General features: G+C 36.7%; 1 protein-coding gene across 1 annotated transcript in view; it reads left to right on the top strand.

The window, feature by feature from the left end:
• The window catches only part of VPS13B (vacuolar protein sorting 13 homolog B), a 1,100,792-nt gene that overhangs the window by 494,541 nt on the left and 583,532 nt on the right, over positions 1-22,719 (top strand). The window contains 1 exon segment of the mRNA XM_036759288.1: positions 3,662-3,789. Coding sequence (XP_036615183.1) covers positions 3,662-3,789 — 128 coding nt within the window.

Raw genomic sequence — 22,719 nt, 5'->3', positions numbered from 1 at the left:
TTAGTTCTTGTACAGCCTCTACCCCAGTTCTACTCCACTCTTTAGTTCCTTGCCTTTGATTAGTAAACAGACATTTGCCACCTTTTTGCAGTTACGAGACAGTAGGGGGCGGGGGTGGGGGGGAGTGCCGGGAGGTTTGCACCATTTTTTATTATTCTTGTTCATTTTTTAGTACTGTCTGGTTTTCTTGGCAAAGACACTGGATTGTTTTGCCATTTCCTTCTCCAGCTCATTTTAAAGATGAGGAAACTGAAGCAAACAGGGTGACTTGCCCAGCTAGTAAGTGTCTGAGGCCAGATTTGAACTCAGAAAGATGAGTCTTCCTGACTCCAGGTCAGGTGCTCTATCCATTGTGCCAATTAGTCAAGTCTAGCAGAGGTAAAGGGAGGGGTCAATTGATATGGACATTATTATGGTATTTGATATATTGATCAGTTTTGCTGAATTTTTTTTTGGGATGGCTCTCAGGAGTGCGAGGAGTGAGTTATAGGGCAAATCTAGGCAATATAAAAACACAAAAGAGATAAATAAAAACTTTTTTAATGGCTACTTCGTATAGCTCTTGTGAGTCAATAAATATGATGTTTTCTTGACTGCTGCATTTTTTAAAATGATGGCATTGCAATCCTTAGTAGAAATATTAAAAATCTACCAGACATTTAGACACAGCTGGAAGTCATTGCTTAAGAATAGTATCAAGTTTGAATAAGATGAGTGTTATGGATGAAGACTGGCAGAGTTATAAGAGTTCCTTTGCATAGCACTTGCCTGCCTATGTAATACCTTCTTGTAGACTTTGTTATAATTTCTTTTCAAAAATACCATTCTAATGCCAGCCATTTGTCTCTCATTAAATGTTATAAAATACAAAATATTTGAAAGCAAAATCTATTCCAAACCTGTAAGAAGAAAGAGCCTTGTATAAAAAAAATAATAGGTTAGAACTTATCACAGGCATTTTGCCAATAATAATTGCACATGTTTAAAAAGAAATAATATTTATAAAGTTGTTTCTAAGTGGGAAAAATATTTTTCTTCATTTATGATTTTGTAATTCTGTTGGTGAAATCACAAATTTAGAAGAATAGTTATTCTTTTACAGTGATAACCACATGTGGCTCTTTTTATGTAGTTCGTGGCTTTTTAAGACTTCAGATTTGTATGTGGGAATTATTATATTATACCAGACTCTACAATATACATGCTACACATTGTTCTTTTGCATGATAATGAATGCAGGTGTAGTTCCAGAATTACTTAACTATCCAGAAACACTTAACTGTGTATCACTGTTTTTTTGTTAAATTAACACTAAACCAGCTTTCTTTGCCTATTATTGATAATCTAGTGGTCAGGATTATTATATTGTAAAAGATAGCCATCATCATATAGCCAAGAATTCCTAGGCTGTTGTTAAAATGTTTGTTGTTCATTTTTTCAAACATTAAAAGAACATTTCTAAAATTAAAGATTAAGACAGCCATTATAGACATATTCTGTTTCTCTACTCTCAGTATAAATCACATCATGTCTTTGTACTTGCCTTGTGAGCCAGATAAAATTAAGTAGACACATAAGAGAGGAAACATACTCTATAGAAACTGGAAAATTAATTTAACATGTTGAAGAATTAATTATCAATTTTCAGTTTTTCCCTTTCCATGAAATTGCTGTTAAGTTTAAAATATGGAATTGAACTTAATTTCAGAATGTTTTTCAGTTACCATAAACTAGATTTAACATTTCATCTACTGCTGAAAAAAAAATATTAAAATTACCTATGCCTTAAGCAGAGAAGAATTATTGGACCCTAATTTGCTAGTTAGGGTGTTTCCTACTTTAAGTAAACATGATCTGATGCTTGAAACAAAATGCCCTGATCTCTTTTTAATTTAGTTCAGTCTTGCTCAGGGACTTCACAGAAAATCCTAAAAGGCATATACCAGACACTGGAAAACCTAGCAATATTGGGTGTTGTTTATAGGTGGAAACAGCCGTATACATTTAAACTTTCAATGAGATCAATCATCATTGTCTAAGGCCAGTAGAGAATAAGATTCTTGAAACAGTGCTTTATTTTTTTCTTTGTATCTCTAGCATCTAGTGCAATGCAGCTCTCTTAATATATATTTCATGATTTAGATTGAATTAATTATTCCAGGATAATCATTGATGTTCTTAACAGTGAACCTGAGTCATCAGAAAAAGTTATAATATCTTTGTTGTTCAGTCAGTTTTTAGTTGTGTTTGACTCTTCATGACCCCATTTGAAGTTTTCTTGACAAAGATACTAGAGTGGTTTGCCATTTCCTTCTCCATCTCATTTTACAGATGAGGAAACTGAGGCAAATAGGGTTTAATGACTTTCCTAGGATCACACAACTAATAAGTGTCTGAGATCATATTTGAACTAAGAAATGTAAATCTTCCTGACTCTAGGCCTGGCACTTTTTCTCTAAACTATCCTCTGAGGCGTTTATCTTCTCCATTTTATTGATGGAGAAACTGAGGGTCAGGGAGATTAAGTATCTTACTTATGGACATATAGCCAGGAAGTGATTTAGCTCAGACTGAGTTGTAGATTTTATCCATTTCTCTTCCCATTTCACCACACTATGATGCCTCTGCCTCCATCCCCATTGCAGGTTTGTACTTTCTAAGAGGTTTCTCTTAGACTGGGGATAAGTTCAGGAGCTATGATGATGGGCCATCAGGGATGCGTCTCCTCAGTGCCACACCATTGCCACTGCTGTGGCTTCTGGTTGCCACAAGATTAAAATTGGTCCTGATGTTTTTTGTTTTGTCTTAAACAAGAATTTCCAAGTAATAAATGTATGGGTTTTTTTTGAAGGAATATTTTCAGGGTGTAAGAATCATCATTCCCAATATTCTCCTCTTGGAACTTTTGTAGCTGAGTACTATACATTACCCCATAACTGTGGAATCTGTCAGGACTGTTCATGTGCAGAATGTGCTCTAGAAAATGAGATAAAAACCTACAGGCAGTGTTTCCAGTGCAGGAGACCAAGAGTCAGTAGGTTATACCTTAAAAAGTGTTGCTCTTAAATGTCCTCCTTTCCCCCTTTTCAATTTCCTTTTTATGTGTTGTCCTTCCTCCATTAGAGTGTAAGTTCCTTGAGTGCTGGGATTGTCTTTTTGTTTGTATTTGTATCCTGCACTCTCCCCCTCTTCCCCCTCTTCCCCTCAGCACAGTGCCTAGCACATAGTGTTTAAATATTTTCTTCCCTTCTTTCCTTCCTTCCTCCCTCCCTCCCTCCTCCTCTCCCATTATACTATTTTATAAAGCAGGGGAATGTATTGATACATTTTAGGATATTTTCTGAAGAACACGTTTAAACTAAAAGAATCCTTGAACTATAAAAGGACAAGTTTCAGTAATTCGGACAGTTCGCTAATGGGAATAGTGCTTTTCATGACAATGTTGAATGAACTTAGGTATTATTTTATTTGAATTCTGTATTGTACCAAATGTTACAAATGTCAATTAAGACCCAACATTTGCCAAGAGTAGCCATTTTAGGATATAAAATACTAAATTTGATAGTTTCCTGGAAAGATATCTTGGGAAAAAATATTCGACATATATCTCTGAGCTCGCAAAACACATTTCAGACAAATAAACATTCTTTCTTTTCCTTAGAATCACGACCATTGTCAGTACCAGTGAAAGCCATGATGAACACAACTGAAACCTGTAAAACTCCTGAGGAAAGAATGAAAGAGTTTATTGGAATAGTATGGAATGCAGTTAAGAGGCTTACACTACAGGTAAAATAAAAGGGATGGGGAGATGTCATATATCTTCTATTTTTATGCCATTTTTTCCCTACATTTGAAGAAGCAGTATGTTGGAGTCGGTAGGGATTTAGACTCAAATCTAGGAAGGTCTGCACTTGAGTTCTGCCTCTTGACAGACAGTGGCTCTATGTGACTCTGACAGATACCTCACTTCTCAGTATTCAAGGCATTCTCAATTTCAGAAAATATGTTGACTTTCATTGATACAGGGAGATTTCTTACCTTGAAGCTCTGTATAATAATGGAATCATAGTTCCAGGCCTTATACTTACCCTTTTCTGGATTTTAACACTTGTAATTTCTATTTTAAAAATTGTCTTCTCTTGTTTACATGAATGCATTGTTTCTGTAGTTTAGTTTGAGAATGATAATTTAATTTCTTGTGAATGGGACTCTCTTGAAAACTTGACATAAACATTTATTTTTAAATATCAGTTTTTTCTACATACTCGTATTTTATGCTTGTTATAAATAAAATAACAGAATCATAAAATCTGTTTTGTTATTTTTCAGTCATATCCAACTCTTCATAAGCCCATGGACCATAGCACTCCAGGCCCTTCTATCCTCTCAAAGTCTGTCCAGCTTCATGTTTGTTGTTTCTTTGACACATCTAATCCAGTGCTGTCCCCTTTTCCTTTTGCCTTCCATCTTTCCCAGTGAGTTCTTTCTTCTTGTTATATGGCCAAAATATTTAACCTTCAGCTTCAGTAACTGGTCTTCCAGCAAATAAATAGCCTGAATTAATTTCTTTAAGTATTGATTGATTTGATCTCATTGCTGTTCAAGGGACTCCAGCACCACAATTTGAAAGTATGGATTCTGCAGTACTCAGCTTTCCTTATTGTCAAACTCTCACAGCCGTCCATTGCTACTGGAAACACTATAGACCTTTGTTGGCAAGGTGATGTCTCTGCTTTGTAGTATGCTGTTCAGATTTACCGTAGCTTTCCTTCCAAGAAGCAAGCATTTTTTAAATTTCATGGCTGCCGTCACCATCTGCAGTGATCTTTGAACCTAAGAATACAAAATCTGATGCTGCTTCCATTCCTTCTCCCTCTAATTACCAGGAAGTAATGGGACCAGTTTCCAAGATCTTAGTTTTTTTGTTGTTTAGCTTCAAGACAACTTTTACACTCTCCCATTTCACCCTCAGCAAAAAGATTCTTAATTCCTCTTCAGTTTCTGCCATCAGAGTGGTATCATCTGCATATCTGAGATTATTGATGTTTTTCTTCATTCTTCTAGCTCTTGATTCATCCAGCCTGGTGTTTTGCATGATGTACTCTGCGTGTAAGTTAAATAAGGTGACAATATACAGCTTTGTTGTACTCCTTTTCTAAACTTAAATCAATCAGTTGTTCCATGTTTGGGTCTTACTGTTGCTTCTTGGCCCACATACAGATTCCTCAAGAGAAAGTGAGATGATCTGGTACTCTCATCTCTTTGAGGATGTGCCACATTTTGTTGTGAGCCACACAGTCAAAAGTTTTAGTGTCATCAATGAAGTAGAAGTAGATATTTTTGTAGAACTCCCTTGTTTTCTCCATAATTCAGAGAATGTTATTAATTTGGTCTTTAGTTCCTCTGCCTCTTCAAAAAACTGCCTACTCTTATGGTAATTCTCAAATTCACTTGCCACAGTTGAGTTTCCCAAATTTGTTGGCATGCTGAGTGCAACACTTTTAATACCATCATCTTTTAAGATTTTAAATAGCTCAGTTGGAATTTTATCACCTCAGTCAGCCTTATTGTTAGTAATGCTTCCCAAGGCCCACTTGACTTCATTCTCTAGGATATCTGGCTCTAGATCAGTAACCATACCATCATGGTTATCAGCGATGTTAAGATCTTTGTTTTATAGTTCTTTTGAGTATTTATGCCATCTCTTCTTAATCTTTTCTGCTTCTGTTAAGTCCCTACCAATTTTGTTGTTTGTCATGCCCATTTTTGCATGAAAGTTCCCTTGATATCTCTAATTTTCTTGAAGAGATCTTATCCCCTTTTTATTGTTTTTTTCCATTTAATTGCATTGCTCATTTAAGAAAATCTTTTTATCTCTCCTTGCTATTCTCTGGAATTCTGCACAGCAGAGCATATCTTTCCCCTTCTCTTTTCCTTTTTTTCTTTCATTCTTTCTTCAGGTATTTGTAAAGCCTCATCAGATAGCCATTTGTCTTTTTTGTTCCTTCTTTTTCTTTGGAATGTTTTTTGTTGCTGCTTGTTGTACAATATTGTGAACCTCTGTTCATAGTTTTTCATGTACTCTACCTACCATATCTAATCTCTTAAATCTATTGATCATCCCCACTTCATATTCATAAGAGATATTATTTAAGTCATACCTATATGGTCTGATGATTCTCCCTACTCTCTTCAATTTAACTTTATTTTCATCACCAGAGACATATGAGATTTCTTTTGGCTTTGACTCACATGCTTCATTAGTACTGGAGCTAGTTCTTGTTGTCCTCCACTCTTCCCCAGTAGCATATTAGACACCTTCCACTTTGAGAAGCTCATCTTCTGGTATCATATCTTTTATCTTTTTAGTATTGTCCATGGGGTTTTCTTCACATAAATACTATAATGGTTTGCCATTTCGTTCTCTAGTAGATCACCTTTTGTCAGAACTCTCTACTAGGACCTGTCCATCTGTACCAGTAAGGCAAGTGTCACAATATCAATGGTGACCATAAATATGTCTGTACAGTTCTGTATTGCAGAATATAAGAGACTCTTCATTTAGAAGGCAGAAGAAGTAAAACATTTATTCAGACACCAGAGGATCAAATCCCAACGTCAATAACTCCAAGTCAACATAGCAGCAATTATTATCCAAAACCAGTAAATCCACTTCATCATAACAGCAAAGAACTTAAAACACAGTATCACAGCAGGAAGCCAAGCCATCCCATCCCTGAAATTACCCTCTACTGGGGCCTTTCCATAAACACTCACTCACAAACCCTCGCTTTCTGCTTGCCTGTGTCCTCTCTTCCTGCAGTTCTGAGAGCTTAACGGCTACCCTCAGTGTGTGTGTGTGTGTGTGTGTGTGTGTATCCTTTCTAGAGCCGGAGGGCTTCACAACCCTCATGACCAGATTAGCAAAAGGGTGTGGGCCTTGTTACAAACAAGCCTCTCCTAATCAGGCCTCCCTTAAGTAGCTCTACCTGAGATATACTAATGGGGTTAATGAGCGGGGAAGATCTTTAATCACATTAACACCTCACCACCTTGGGTAACCCCCACATAGCATAGCTCATGGTTTCATCGAGCTATGTAAGCCACTCCACCAGGACAAGACAGTGATCTTGGGTGGGGGATGAGTCTTCCTGACTTAACGCCCTACAGACACTTTATTCACTGCACTGTTTAGCTGCCCCCAAAATCAGTTTAAGTGATTAGAAAACAAAGCAAGGATTTATTTACTATATCTTTTTGTTACTTTAAATTAAAGATAAATATTATACTACTTCTCATATTTCTGAGATAAGAGTTCCAAACTCAGGTGGAATAAAGGAACTTAATGATTTTCCTTATCTAAATCCAAAATTAAAAACTATGTACTTCATAGTATTGAAATTGTTGGGAGGAGCCTTAGAGGCCGTCTAATCCAGTCCTCACTTGAAAGAGCATCCTTTCTATAACAAATTCAGATAGTCATCTAGCCCTTGCTTAAAGACTTCAATTGAGGGGAATCTTTTCCTTCCCGAGGTGCCTCATTCAACAATGGAAAATCTTGAGTACTTGAAGAAGGTTTTGATTGCATCAGGTTTAAATTTGCATCTTTGTTGTTTATGTTGTTTTCTCCAATTTCTGTGATTTGAGACCAAACAAAATTAATCTTTTTTTTTCCAAGTAATAACACTTGATGTACTTGAAGATGGATCTTGTGTGCCATCTAAAGACTTTTCTTTCATATGTAACTAATTCATTAAACTGATCCTCATATTTCATTATCTCTGGGTCCTTGCTTGCTTGCTCTCCTGAATGTTTTCTAGTTTATCAATGTCTTACATAAAACATAGCATCCAAAATTGAACATAGTGCTCCATTATGAGATGACTAGGATAGAATACAACAGGTCTGTCACCATCCTAGGCCTGGATACTCTGCCTCTCGATAAAGATTGAATTAGTTTTTTGGAGTATCATATCCTGATTTATAATTAAATTTACAGTCCTTTATACCCTCAAAATAATTTCAGATGCACTGTTCTTTAGCAATGGCATTCCAGGTTTTTGTATGGACATCCAAGTCACAGAGTTCTTTGATGGGTTCTTCCTTAGATTTGTCTCCTGTGAAATTCTGTTTCTAGTGCTATCCTTTTATGCATATTGTAGCTATTCTCTCTTATATCTTGCATGATGCATATACTTGGCAATTTTCTGCTTCTTCTGCTTTGATGAGGTTTTCAAGACTAGCCAAATACATCATTATCATGTTACCTGTGCTATATCCCTTGCCAGGAGTCATCATTCCTATATTTTAAGCCATTGTCCAGAAAAAAAAATTTAAATATTTTTTCTTTTTTTTTTTAAAACCATTATTTATTTATTTATTTATTTAATATTTTTCGTTTTCAGCATTAATTTTCACAAGAGTTTGAATTACAAATTTTCTCCCCATTTCTTCCCACCCCCCAACTCCAAGATGGCATATATTTTGATTGCACCGTTCCCCAGTTAACCTTCTCTTCTGTCACCCCACTCCCTCCCATCCCCTTTCCCTTACATTCTTGTAGGGCAAGATAGATTTTTATGCCCCAGTGCCTGTATATCTTATTTCCTAGTTGCATGCAAAAACTTTTTTTTTGAACATCTTCTTTTAAAACTTTGAGTTCCAAATTCTCTCCCCTTTTTCCTCCCCACCTACCCTCCCTAAGAAGGCAAGCAATTCAACATAGGCCACATGTGTATCATTATGCAAAATCCTTCCACAGGACTCATGTTGTGAAGTCTAACTATATTTTGCTCCTTCCTATCCTATCCTATCCTAGCCCCCTTTATCCAGTTTTCTCCCTTGACCCTGTTTGCTTTTGATTACCTCCTCCCCCTATCTGCCCTCCCTTCTGTCGTCCCCCCTTTTTTATCTCCTTCCTCATTCTTTCCTGTGGGGTAAGATACCCAATTGAGTGTGTATATTATTCCCTCCTCAGGTCAAATCTGATGAGAGTAAGATTCACTCATTCCCCCTTACCTGCCCCCTCTTCCCTCACAACAGAACTGCTTTTTCTTGCCACTTTTATGCAAGATAATGTACCCCATTCTATCTCTCCCTTTCTCCCTCTCTCAATATATTCCTCTCTCATCCCTTAATTTGATTTTTTTTTTAGATATCATCCCTTCATATTCAACTCACCCTGTGCTCTCTGTCTATATATGTGTGTGTGTGTTTGTGTGTGTGTGCGTATGTATGTATGTATATTCCCTTCAGCTACCCTAATACTGAGGTCTCATGAGCTATACACATCATCTTTCCATGTAGGAATGTAAACAAAATGGTTCAACTTAGTAAGTCCCTTATGATTTCTCTTTCTTGTTTACCTTTTCATGCTTCTCTTGATTCTTGTGTTTGAAAGTCAAATTTTCTATTCAGCCCTGGTCTTTTCACTGAGAAAGCTTGAAAGTCCGCTATTTTTTTGAAAGTCCGTGTTGTGCCTTGGAGCATGATACTCAGTTTTGCTGAGTAGGTGATTCTTGGTTTTAATCCTAGCTCCATTGACCTCCGGAATATCATATTCCAAGCCCTTCGATCTCTTAATGTAGAAGCTGCCAGATCTTGGGTTATTCTGATTGGGTTTCCACAATACTCAAATTGTTTCTTTCTGGCTGCTTTCACTATTTTCTCCTTGATCTGGGAGCTCTGGAATTTGGCAACAATATTCCTAGGAGTTTTCTTTTTGTGATTTTTTTCAGGAGGCAATGGGTGGATTCTTTCAATTTCTATTTTGCCCTCTGGCTCTAGAATCTCAGGGTAGTTCTCCTTGATAATTTCTTGAAAGATGATATCTAGGCTTTCTTTTTGATCATGGTTTTCAGGTAGTCCAATAATTTTTAAATTATCTCTCCTGGATCTATTCTCCAGGTCGGTGGTTTTTCCAATGAGATATTTCACGTTGTCTTCCATTTTTTCATTCCTTTGGTTCTGTTTTATAATATCTTGATTTCTCAAAAAGTCACTAGCTTCCACTTGCTCCAGTCTAATTTTTAAGGTAGTATTTTCTTCAGTGGTCTTTTGGACCTCCTTTTCCATTTGGCTAATTCTGCCTTTCAAGGCATTCTTCTCCTCATTGGCTTTTTGGAGCTTTTTTGCAATTTGAGTCAGTCTATTTTTTAAGGTGTTATTTTCTTCAGTATTTTTTTGGGTCTCCTTTAGCAATTCATCGACCTGTTTTTCATGGTTTTCTCACATCGCTCTCATTTCTCTTCCCAGTTTTTCCTCTACTTCTCTTACTTGCTTTTGCAAATCCTTTTTGAGCTCTTCCATGGCCTGAGACCAATGCATGTTTTTCTTGAAGGCTTTTGATGTAGACTCTTTGACTTTGTTGACTTCTTCTGGCTGTGTGTTTTGGTCTTCTTTGTCACCAAAGAAAGATTCCAAAGTCTGAGTCTGAATCTGTGTCTGTTTTTGCTGCTTGGCCATGTTCCCAGCCAACTACTTGACCCTTGAGTTTTTCTTTGGGGTATGACTGCTTGTAGAGTAGAGTACTTTGTTCCAAGCTTGAGGGGCTGCACTGTTGTTTTCAGAGCTATTTCTATACAGCAAACTCTGCTACACCAGCGCTTCTCCTCCCTCAAGAACTGGCAACTCAGAACGGACTCAGATCTTAAGCAGGCTCTGCACTCCTGCTCTGATCTGCCACTTAATTTCTCCTACCAGGTGGGCCGTGGCCCAGAAGCAACTGCAGTTGTAGTTCTGTCCTCAGAGCTGCACCACCTCCACTGCCCCTGGGGCAGTGGCCAATCTGGGAACTCATTTCACTCTGTCCCAGCAGCTTTTCTGTTGTCTTCTCTGTTGTCTTTGGTGTTTTTGGGTTGAGAAGTCTGGTAACTGCCACAGCTCACTCATTCAGGGTGCTAGGGCCTGTTCCGCCCAGCTCCCAGTCTGGTTGGTCCAGGCACTGCTCAGGCTGTGCTCTGCTCCGCTCCACTCCCAGCTCCGTGCGCGATAGACCTTACCCAGCGACCATGCAGGCTGTCCCTGGTCTGGAGGCTTGCTTCCCTCTGCTCTTTCTTAGGTTCTGCAGTTCTAGAATTTGATCAAAGCCATTTTTTATAGGTGATTGGAGGGTCCTGGGGCAGAGCTTTAGGCAAGTCCCTGCTTTCCAACCTCCACCTTCACTCCACCATATTTTTTTCTTTTTAAGCTTCCGTGGGAAAGGAGGATATTTAAAGAACAGGTGGTACTATTCATTAGTGTGGATAGGTCAGTAATAATAGGCCACAAAGAGTAGGTAGAGCTGTTCAGCATTTACTTTGCTTGATTTTCTCTGCCAAGGACAACATTATTTGAGCTAGACAGGAGAACAAAAATGACTATAAGGAAATTTATACTCTAGATAAATAAGAAGATAAGAAGAATGCTACTGTTTGCCCTTGATGAGATAAAGGCAACTGGTATAAAATAGTTATGTCCACAGGTACTGAATAAATTGGTATATCTGATCACTGTATGTTTTGAAAGTTCATAGGGAATGGCAGAGGCAGTATAGGATTGGAGAAGGGCAAATACCCTAATTTTCAAAAAAAGGTCAACAAAGTGGGACCTGCATTCTATAGACCAGTGAGTGTAACTTCAATTCCTAGCAGAATTTTAGAATATGTGATTAAGCAGCAGCAACAGCTAGTATCATGTACTATGCTATGTGCTGGAGATGCTTAAAAAGATCTGTGATCTCATTGATGTAGATATTCCACCCAACAGTGTAGATCACAACCCATCTATTCCTTCTTATTTTGTGTAGTATTTGTGTTTGAACTCTTCTGAATTTACTACAGGCCTTCTTTCTTTTTCGTGACATCATGAAGATAGCAACTAATATACATTAAAATACATTTATTAAATGATAGACAGATAAGTAGATAGTTAGAGAAAGTATTTGTTAAGTGCTTAGTATGTATCACTGGTAGAGTATTGTTATTTTTCAAAGTGGGCCTTTTTGTTTCCTGGTAAAAGTCTAAAACCATTAAAAGAACATGCACCAGAACCAAAAGAAAATTTTAGAAATGATCAATAAAACTAAGAGCTGCTTTTTTGAAAAGAAATTCATAAACCTTTGGCCAATTTGATTAAAAAGAAAAGGACAGAAAATTAAACCACTAAAATAGCAAATAAAAAGGGTAAAATCACAACAAAACCAGAAGAAATAAAATGAATAATCAGAACCTGTTATGCACAGTATATGCCAATAAAACTGAGAACAAAAGAGAAATAGAGGAATACTTTCAAAAATATAAAACACCTAAGCTGACAGCAGAACAGATTAAGATCTTAAATAACGCATTATCAAAACAGGAAATAGAACTCATGGTAAAAAAAACTACCATGGGGAATGCGGAGGGGAGAGGCTTCCGGTTCTGATGGATTCACAGGAGATTTCTGTCACTTTTTTTTTTTTGAGGGGTGAAGGCAAGTCAATTGGGCTTAAGTGACTTGCCCAAGGTTACACAGTTAGTAAATGTCAAATGTCTGAGGTCAGATTTGAACTCAGGTCCTCAACTCCAGTGCTAATGAGATGTCTGAATAGATTAAGTAAATAATTCCATATTGTATCAAACGGGTTTTACATTCAGTTATTAACCATGTTCAAACGAATGAGATATTACACCCACGTAGAACACTGCTCTCAAATCCTTTTCAAATTCTTTTGTAGTTTTCTTGCATTTCACAGCTTGTTTTACAAACAAGTTTATTTCAAGGGTCTAGTTTTACACATAAATATGTAACTATACGGTGACAGAGGAGACAAACCCAAGTACTCATCTACTTAATTGTTTAGAATATGGAAAGGACTGTAGTTCCAGGTAGCTTAGATCTTACATACTTGCATCTTATTTTGACAGCTCAAATGTGTTTCAGCATTAGCCTATGAAATAAAGATTTAATATTGTGTTCATATCTTCATCTACCATCATAATAGAAATTTGTCTTAAAAAAGAATAATGTTCTCCTAACTTGCTGTTAATTCCAGGCAAGTGTCATATAGGCAGCCAGTTTTATTGACAGAATGTCACAGCCAGGCTTAGAATTTTCATTCAAGAGGAAGTGTCACTTTGGGGAAATCAAGTTAGGAGGGTCCTAACTCAACCCATACCAAAAGCTTCTCCCCATACGTTTCACTGAGACAGAACTCTACCTGCAGTTCACAGATGTCATCTCACAGGGCTGCTGGCCTTCTGGATCATTGGCTCAATATCATTTCTTGACAAGCATATCTGGAATCAGACTCAGAATAATATTAATTATCATCCCATAAGATTTTACCTCCAATAGTAAGTTTCACTAATCATGTTTGAGGCTAATTTATTGTTATTCGTCTCCTAATGTTGCAGTAATAAAGTTTACCAGACCTTTAAAAATTTACTCAGTACCTTTTTCTTCCTTTTGACTTCTTCTCCAAAGTTTAAACAAATCTTGGTATAAACATCTACCCTTAGAAAGCTAGAAGATAATTATATTGTAGATTTCCTCAAAGATAGTTAATATATGATAGTTATTCAAACATCTAGAAAAACAACAATGGCCGGTTGCGGTAAACCTCCAGATAAACACATGGTCATCTCTTATTATATATTAACCCCTACAACAAAATAAAATTTCTAAGACAGTCATCCATTGAAACTAAGTTGATTAAAGATGTAATGTCAGTATAGACCATTCCAAGTATAAGTTCATAATTCACAATAAATAGTTACATGCTATAAAGAAATTCTTAATTACTTCCCCCCTCTTATCAAGGAGTATTTGCATTGAAACAAAGCACTCTGTGAGATCTTAGGGGGAAGAGCATGAGCAATCAGGGGTATCAGAGAAAACTTCATGAGGATATTGCATTTCAGTTGGATATTAAAGGATGGTTGGATTTCAACAGATGAGAAAATGGATGGGAATTGATTCTTGTTTCATACCACAAAATGGATATCTAAAAATATTAGAGAAGCATCATATGGTTCCATTCATAATCTAAATTAGTATTCACTAAACAAAATCACATGACATTATGTTGGGTATTGTATAGAGCAGTCTAAATGGAAATGATTCCTCTTTTTATCAGCTTCTCATGTGAAAAGGACAAGCAAAGAAAAAGTATACATGATGATTATGACAAAAGTAAAAATTATCTGATTCTAAGGAAGTTATGTATGGTTCGTGTTCCCTTTTAAAATATATCAACAACCTAAGAGACTTAACCTTCACAGCAGGGACCTATAACTATCTGATGTAAGAAAGTATTGTACCACCTTATAAAATGTTCATTAAAGAACCAGGCCACCTTACTATCTTCGAAGAGAATTCTTTGTTGCTGAAATTAAATACCAAGTAGTAAATGTCATACAGACAAAGACACAGGATATGTTTTCAAAAAAAATTTTGGAGGGAATATACTGTAATTTTTTTATAACAGGATACTTTTCCTTTCAGCTTATGTTTTCCTTTACTAGTCACAATTCAAATTTAATGTATTACTTCATTTTTATACGCTGAAAAAATAGCTCCTCTGTTGTTCTGAAAATGTGTTAGGCTTTAGTTGTTTAGGTAGGTTTTTGAAACACCTTGCAATTCAGAAAAGAAGAAGCAGGCCTGTGAACAATTAGAAGCTGTCTAGGGAAAGTCATTGAAATTAAGTGAGAGTAAAATTCAGAAGGCACTGGAGGCTGTCTCCTGGACCTCAGTATAACTATAGTTTTTGAGTGGACTTGTTTTGAGGACATGGGGATAATAGCATTTGGATACATCTTAGGATGCCATTGCAAAGGAAATATATTTTCTTGGACAATTAGTAATTTCTTTCATTTAATGTTTGGTTGAGAAACTTACTATGTCTCCATTGACTCTTGAGATGTAAAAGTTTACTGTTTACTAATTTTTTTTAGGGATTTCAACATCTCCCAAGGATTTATTTATTTTCTCTATGCAGAATACTCCCAAATCTGTGTATCCAATCTCTTTACTGAGCTCCAGACTTGTATTATCAACTATGTTTTGGATATTTCCAACTAGATGTCCTGTAAACATGTCACAATCAACATGTCCACAATGGAATTGTTTTTCCCTTCAAATCTATACCTCTTTTTACTTCCCTTGTTCTTTTGAAGTTGCCCACATTTTTCCAGTCAAACAAGGTTGCAATCTCAAAACATTCCTGACTCTTTCTCTTCTGCAACCCCTATGTTTATTTGTCAGTACTTGCCAGTATTGCTCCACAATATCTTTTGAGTCTGCCCCACTTTCTCCACTCAGATGCTCATTCCCTGGCTGTGTGTGTTTTTCACTCCTCACAAAACTTTAACTTGGTATTTCCTCCACATGTATACTTACCTTATTTCCCTCCTGTAGAGTGCTCGATAGGCAGCTTCAACTTGTCTTTGTAGTCACAACTCCTAGCATAGTGTCTGGCTGACCGTAGATGCAATAAATGTTTGTTGAATTGATTCCACAAATATTTAGTGTGAAGGCATATGTTAAATATTATAGAGAAATCATACAGGAGTTAGTAATAATAATATATTGCTATATATGAGGCATATGAACTTTCATTTGTTAAACCTATTAAGCATATACTTAGTGCATTAGGTACAGTCTTAGGTAATGAGGGAGACATAAATATATATTTGTATAAAGTGCATGCGTTATTTACATATACATATATGTCTGTGTATATCTGTATGTACATATTTGTAAAATGCAAGGTCACTTCATGCAGTAAGATTACAATACATAGGGGAAAATAAGTACAATATAATATAAGCTATGTCTATACAAATATTATGGGAAAAGAAACATAGCAGGAAGAACAGGAAGAACAATGGACTTGAAATCAAGAGACCTGGTTTTGAATTCTAGGTTTGGCACTTAACTAGCTATGTCGTTTATTCTCTCAGGGTCTCAGCTTTCTCATTTGTATAAGTAGGGATTAGGCAAGATAATTTCTAAGGCCCTTTCTAGCTTTGACCTTCTCTTATTCAGAGATCACTTCTATCCGAGCAGAAAAGGTGGCATTTGACATTGTTATAAAAGGAAAGGATATAAACAGATAGAAATTGGGGATTGCAGAAAGAGGACATTCCAGGTACATGAAAGAGCATAATTAAAGCTACAGTGTAAGTGAAACAGAGAAGCAGTATGGCTTAGGTCAGTGTGGAAAACTTGGTTTTTAAACTTTCCTCCTGTACATACTAACTTTGTGAATATAGTAAAGTCACAACTACTCAGCACTCCAGGAAACTTTCTAAGAACATAAGTTATAGATGTAGTTACAGATTTATATCTGTGCAGTGAGTTTCTACATGCAGGATTCCCATTGCTAATGAAATCATAGGTATGACTTTATACCCTCTCCCCACCCCCCTCCAAAAAAAGATAATGCCGTTTTCATGGAATTTATCCAGGGAATAACAAGTAATTTCCTTTGACTAGCTCATGGTCAGGGATTGAAAAGATTTTTGGTAGCCAGATTTTAGAGGACATTAAATGTCAAACTAAGGACTCTGGCCTGATTTAGGACAAAGCAGAAAACTATTGAATATAACTCAATATTGGAATGACACAATCAGACCTATGGATTAGGAAAATAAATTTGCCAGTTCTCTTCATGACCCCATTTGGAGTTTTCTTGGCAAAGATACTGGAGTAATTTGCCATTTCCTTCTCCAGCTCATTTTACATATTGAGGAACTGAGGCAAACAGGGTTAAATGACTCGCCCAGGGTTATGCAGCTTGTAAGTGTCTGACACCAGATTTGAACTCAGGAAGATGTCTTCCTGATTTCAAGCCCTGTGCTCTATCCACTATACAATCTAGCTGCCCTGTATGTTGGAATGGAGAATGGGGAAGAGTCAGGTGCAGAGCTGTGTTAAGAGGTGATGAGTAAGAGTTGCTAGGATGTATTAACTGACTAGATATGGGAAGAAGAAAGGGAAGAGTGGCCTTAAAGATGAACAGAAAATCACACCAAGAAGGGTATATGAACGAATGGTTCTGGTTTTGGCAATGATAGGGAAGTGATGAAGTGGAAGAGCTTTAAGGTAATAAATGCTGAACAAGTAGTGCCAGTACAATATCTAGATGGGGATATCTAGTAGGGATTTAGAATTTCATTCGAAGCATCATATTACACTTTTATAGAATGTTGAAGGGTATATTTTGAATATATTTTGAAATTCCTCTCTATCCAGATACTTGAAACTAAGGCAAGCATAGCAGATTCGTTATATATTTACTCAATTAAGAAGGATATTCTTTTATGTTTGTGCTGTGTCTGATCCATCTTCCAGGATATTCATTCTCCCATGCATTTTCCTTATCAACCCAAATTGTTTTCCCTTCTGTCATTTTGTTCCTTCATTGGACTACTGCAGTAAACTTCTTATTGATTTCCCTTACTAAATTCTTTCCCTATTCTAGCCCTTCCTCCATTCAGCTGCCAAAATGAGCTTCTTTTTAAGCACAGATCTGAGCATGTCACCTTTTTTTAATATAAATTTTAATTTTTAGTTTACAACATTCAGTTCTACATAATTTTGAGTTCCAGATTTTCTTCCCTCCCTCCCCCCTCCCTCCCCAAGACAGCATGGAATCCCATATAGCTTCCATGTATAACTTTGCATTGAATTAATTTACACGCATGTCACCTTCTTACTCAAGGAGCTCCAGTGATTTCTTGTTACCTCAGAGATCACATAGAAAGTCCTGTTTGGCATTTCAAGCTCTTCATAACTTGGCCTCTTTCTGCATTTTCAGCCTTCTGAGCGCTTTGTTTCCCCCTTACATATGCTTCATTCAGCTTACTCTTGCTTACCTTCACTTCCTCAGACCCAACTTGCCATCTCCCATCTCTGTGCTTTTTGCACAGTCTGTCTCCATCCCTGGAATATTGTCTCTTTAGCTCCACCTCCTACTTTTTCTGGTTTCCTTCAAGACTCAGCTCAAATCTTACTTTCTTCAGGAGGCTTTTCTTTGTCCCCTAGCTGTGAATTTCAGATTGCCTTCATCTATTCTGCATATATCTTCTAAATATCTTTATTTACATGTTATGGGGAGGGGCCCCCTTAAAACACATACTCCTTGAGAGCAGGGACTATTTCCCCCCTCTTTTTTATCCCCAGAATTGAGCAGTGTCTGGAACATGGTAAATCCTTAATAGCTTGTTGACTAACATCCTGTTTGATTTTCAAGCAACCAGTTCCCCACCCCTTTCTTCCCCGGCCCATACCCAATATGTTCCTCTTGAATTTTCCTACCCTGTTTTATCAAGAACACTTACACAGTGTGATTGAAAGGTTTTACATTATGTAAATACTATCATTAATTCACTTACATTGCTGCTAGAATTAGCCCTATAAGTAGGTAGAGGAATTAATTCCTTTGAATCGGTTTTCTTCTACAGGTTGAAATATTGCACATCTGAAAGATGTTGTTTAAATACAAATTGGAACAGGGGTAAACACATTAATCAGCTTTACAGAATTATTGAGAGTAACCGCAGGTCTGAATTTGTGGACAAAGAAACATACATTGCTACCCTGTCACTACCTGGAGAGAAAATTGCTAGTGAACCTAGAAATTAACATATTTATCTAACACATTTTTGGGGTGTAGAGTTTGAAAAATGAAGAGAGATGAAGAAAAGGGGTGTCAAATTTTAGCCTACCTTAAAATGTTGATTAGAGAAAGTTTTATCTGAGGATGACTTAAATGTCTTAGTTGATATTTTTTTAACCTTGAATTCACTACTGTATCTCTTAATTTTCAAAGCTGCTAAGTAGGTTTATTTTAAGATATTTAATGATATTCAAAGTTACTTCAGGGAGTAACAGAGAAGCAAGCAGTATGGCATAACAAAAATAGTTCAGTATTGAGTCAAGAAGACCCTTGTTCAGATCTTTTTTCTTGCACCTACTAACTTTATGACCATTGAATGTAAGTTATAACCTCCCAGTATCCTAGGCAGCTTTCTAAGTTAGATTGAATTGTCAGTTTGTATCCATGAAAGGATTCCCTACACTATGTTAATGAAATCACAGGTAAGGGCTACCCCACCCCCCACCTATACCCTCCCAAAAAAATGATTATTCATACAAATGGGAAAAGGACCCACATGTACAAAAATATTTGGAGCAGCTCTTTTTGTGGTGGCAAAGAACTGGAAATTGAGGGGATGCCCATCTATTGGGAAATGGATTTAAAAATTGTAATGTATGAATGGAATGGAATACTATAGTTCTGTAAGAAATGTTGAGCAGGCAGAATTCAGAAAAACTTGGAAAGACTTATATGAATTGATGCTGAGTGAGAGGAGCAGAACCAGGAGAACATTGTACACAATTACAGCGATGACTAACTTTGATAGACTTTGCTCTTCTTAGCAATGCAAGGTGCTAAGACAATTCCAAAAGTCTCATGATGGAAAATGCTATCCATATCCAGAAAAAGAATTATGGGGTCTGAATGCTGATTGAACCATACTGTTTGCTCTTTCTCTTTTTTGTTTTGTTTTGTTCTTTCTTGTGGTTCATTCCATTGGTTATAATTCTTCTTTGCAACATGACTAATGTGGAGCTATGTTTAATGTGAATGTATATTTAGAGCCTATATCAGATTGCATGCTGTCTGGGAGAGGGAAGAGGGGAAGGAAAGGGAGAAAATTTGGAACTCTAGAGCTTGTGGAACTGAATGTTGTAAACTAAAAATACAATTAAAAAAGATTGTTGGATATCTCTGACAATTAGGCTTATTTCTCAGCACTTGTGTCGGGGAATAATGTTAGGTAAGAGGTATATTTTTATTGATTTTATTAATGTAGTCATGGTAGAGGTTTTGAGGTTGTTATAATGTGTTATACTATTTCATATCTCCATGAAATTCTTCAAATTCAATGCATTCCAAGTATCATAAGAAATTCTTGAGATTTGATGTTAATGACAAGCAAAGGAAACTTGTATATGTGTGTGCACGCACACACACACACACAAACACACACACATCTTCTTAAATAGTGTTATTGAGCAGTAAAATGAGGTAAGGTACCAAAGAAGGTATTATGCATATAGGCCAAAGATTTTCATTCACAAAACAGAACTGAAAGCACTAGTTCTTTTACCTAAATACCACTTTGATTAACAACAGAAAACCAAGGGCCCCCCACCCCCCAAAAAAAGCTAGCCTTCTTTTAGATGACTTGCAGACAGATTATGTCATCAATATGGTATGAAAATCCAAATCAAGCTAATGGTCCACTAAGTGGTGATGTTATTTGGATTTTTGTTTCTGTTTTCCCCTAGCCCTGAGCCATTCAACCCCCTTTCTCCAGTCACTTTTTTGTCATTTGTAATCTATATTCTGCATTCAGGGGTGAAACTGATCTCCATCGAAGAGGTACAAAAATTGTTGTCCATGTAAAACACTTCTGAGAAGAACCAAGGAAGAAAAAATGTCATTGAGGACTACTGAATGTTAGGAAATAGAACCTGCATAAAGACTGCCAGGTCTTTGTTATTTCTTTTATGAAGAAAGGTATTATGAAAAAAAAAAGGCAAGAGTCCTTCCTTTCTCTGGCTGTCCATCCTTCCCTGCCCACCCACCACCCTTTTCCTTTTTACCTTCTTTTTCTTCTTCTTTTCATTCCAGCCAGCCAGCCAGGAGTAGAGATCTTAATAGAGAAAGGATGATATTATAGGGAGACCTGGCTTTTAGGACAAGCTCTGCGGCTCTTAATTTTACTGTAGCAAGGTAATTAATCTCTCACTTTCCCCTATTGTAAAATGAGGATGTAGAACTAAGTAATCTCTGAGATTCCCGTCACTTCTAAAATTCTGAGTACTTTGAGAAATGGTCACCTTTACTTTGCTTGCTTTGTAGTCATTTAATAATTGGCAATTATGAACTATATAAACACACACAAAATCATTACAAATTGACAAGACGTATATCAATTATTTTAGTCCTATGTAATTCTGGAGAGTTGAACTAGTCAAAGATATTCAAGAATAAAGGCTCAAAACATTTGTGTTTTTGATGAAATGTGCCATATAGATATTTACAAATTGAAAAAATGCATTTCTGTAAAGTTTTAACAATAAGAAAAAAAATATATCGTGATCATATTACTTATATCTGAGTCCCTAAATTTAGGTTTCTTGAAGCCATTTTAATGTTCATAGATCTTTTACAAATAGAATTATAGAACCAAACAGCCTGGAGTTGTCATCAGATAAAACTTAGAACATCGTAACTTAAAATCATCAGAGGATTATTCTTTTAGTAGAAGTTGGAGTAAGTTAATGTGTTTGGAATCAAAGTAACTGGAAAGCTAATTTTGCAGCCAAAATTGGTACTTTATAAGCCCTGGCTTTTTTTTTTTTTTTTTTTTTTGCTTATAATAGAAGGACATAGTCTGCCGAAAGACATTAACCAATTTGCTACTTGCTATATAACTTAATAGGTTTTTAATGGAAAGAACTTCCACACTGTTGAAATAGATTATCTTAGTATATTATAAATAGTCTTAAATAGATTTGGGGCAAGCTATACTTTTAAAAAAAATGTTGGAGGATAAAGTAGAGTTGGTTTGCCAAGGACCCAAGAACCAATTTACTCATCCTCCATTAAATTGGGATCTCCATGAGGGTGAGGACAGTTTTTACGTTTCTTTATCCTTAGTATTTAGCACAGTACCTGGCACATAAATGTTAGTTGTTTGCTTGCTTACTCACCAAGGGGTTGACATAGGAACAGGAAAGTAGTATAGCCAGTCCAAAAGTGATAGATATTGGGAAAGAACTTAGGGGTGAAGGGAATGGAGGTCATAATGAGAACAAAATACAGTATTAGGGCTTAGAAGACAAAGGGAAAGATGAGATGATAAAAGATTATTATCAGATAAAAAAATTTCCAAGATCATGAACACAGAAGTGGAACACTTGTTGGTGGATGTCAAGGTCAGGGGTGTACTACATATCACTTCATGTATCTGAGGTAGAGCAGAAGAGTAAGTAGGTTGTGGAACTGGGATTTTAAGGTATTTGATGAAATATCATCAATATATTACCCTAATATGGGAGAGAAAATTGGGAGGAAAGATTTTGAGCCAGTCATTGAACTCATTGAGGAAGAGAGCAGAATATGTCCTAGATGTCTATAAAAAATAGCCATGGGAGGCAGAGCCAAGATGAGGGAGTAAAGGCAGGGACTCAGCTGAGCTCTCCCCCAAATCCCTCCAAATACTTTAAATAATGACTTTTTAAAAATTCTAGAGTGGCAGAACTCACAAAAAGATGGACTGAAACATTTTTTCAGCCCAAGACATCTTAGAAGTTTGGCAGAAAAGGTCTGTTCCAACAGGGGGAGAGAGGAGCACAATCCAATGCAGACCACCTCAGCATAGACTGGGCCTCAGCACACCAGGTGCAGGCCTTGGGAGCCACTAAATCAGCAGTGGCAGCAGCTGCTTCTGGAGCTCTCAGCCCACAGATGGTAAGGAGATCAAACAACTGATCAGAAGGAAATTACCGGGGTCTCTTTCCCAGAATTGGGAACAGGACTCTTTTGCTTTACCCATATTCAGATCCAGGTCACAGTCTCACCTGGCAGCCCAGGGCAAGGAAGGGCTAATGCAGAGTTTGCAGCCACAGTGAAGCAGAGACCCTCCTCACAGTTCCAGGGTAGAAAAGAATACT

Source organism: Trichosurus vulpecula, chromosome 1 (assembly GCF_011100635.1).
Source record: "Trichosurus vulpecula isolate mTriVul1 chromosome 1, mTriVul1.pri, whole genome shotgun sequence".
In the NCBI taxonomy this organism is placed as follows: domain Eukaryota; kingdom Metazoa; phylum Chordata; class Mammalia; order Diprotodontia; family Phalangeridae; genus Trichosurus; species Trichosurus vulpecula.
The sequence above is the reverse complement of the archived record's forward strand: the minus strand, read 5'-3'. Positions and strand labels throughout refer to the sequence as shown.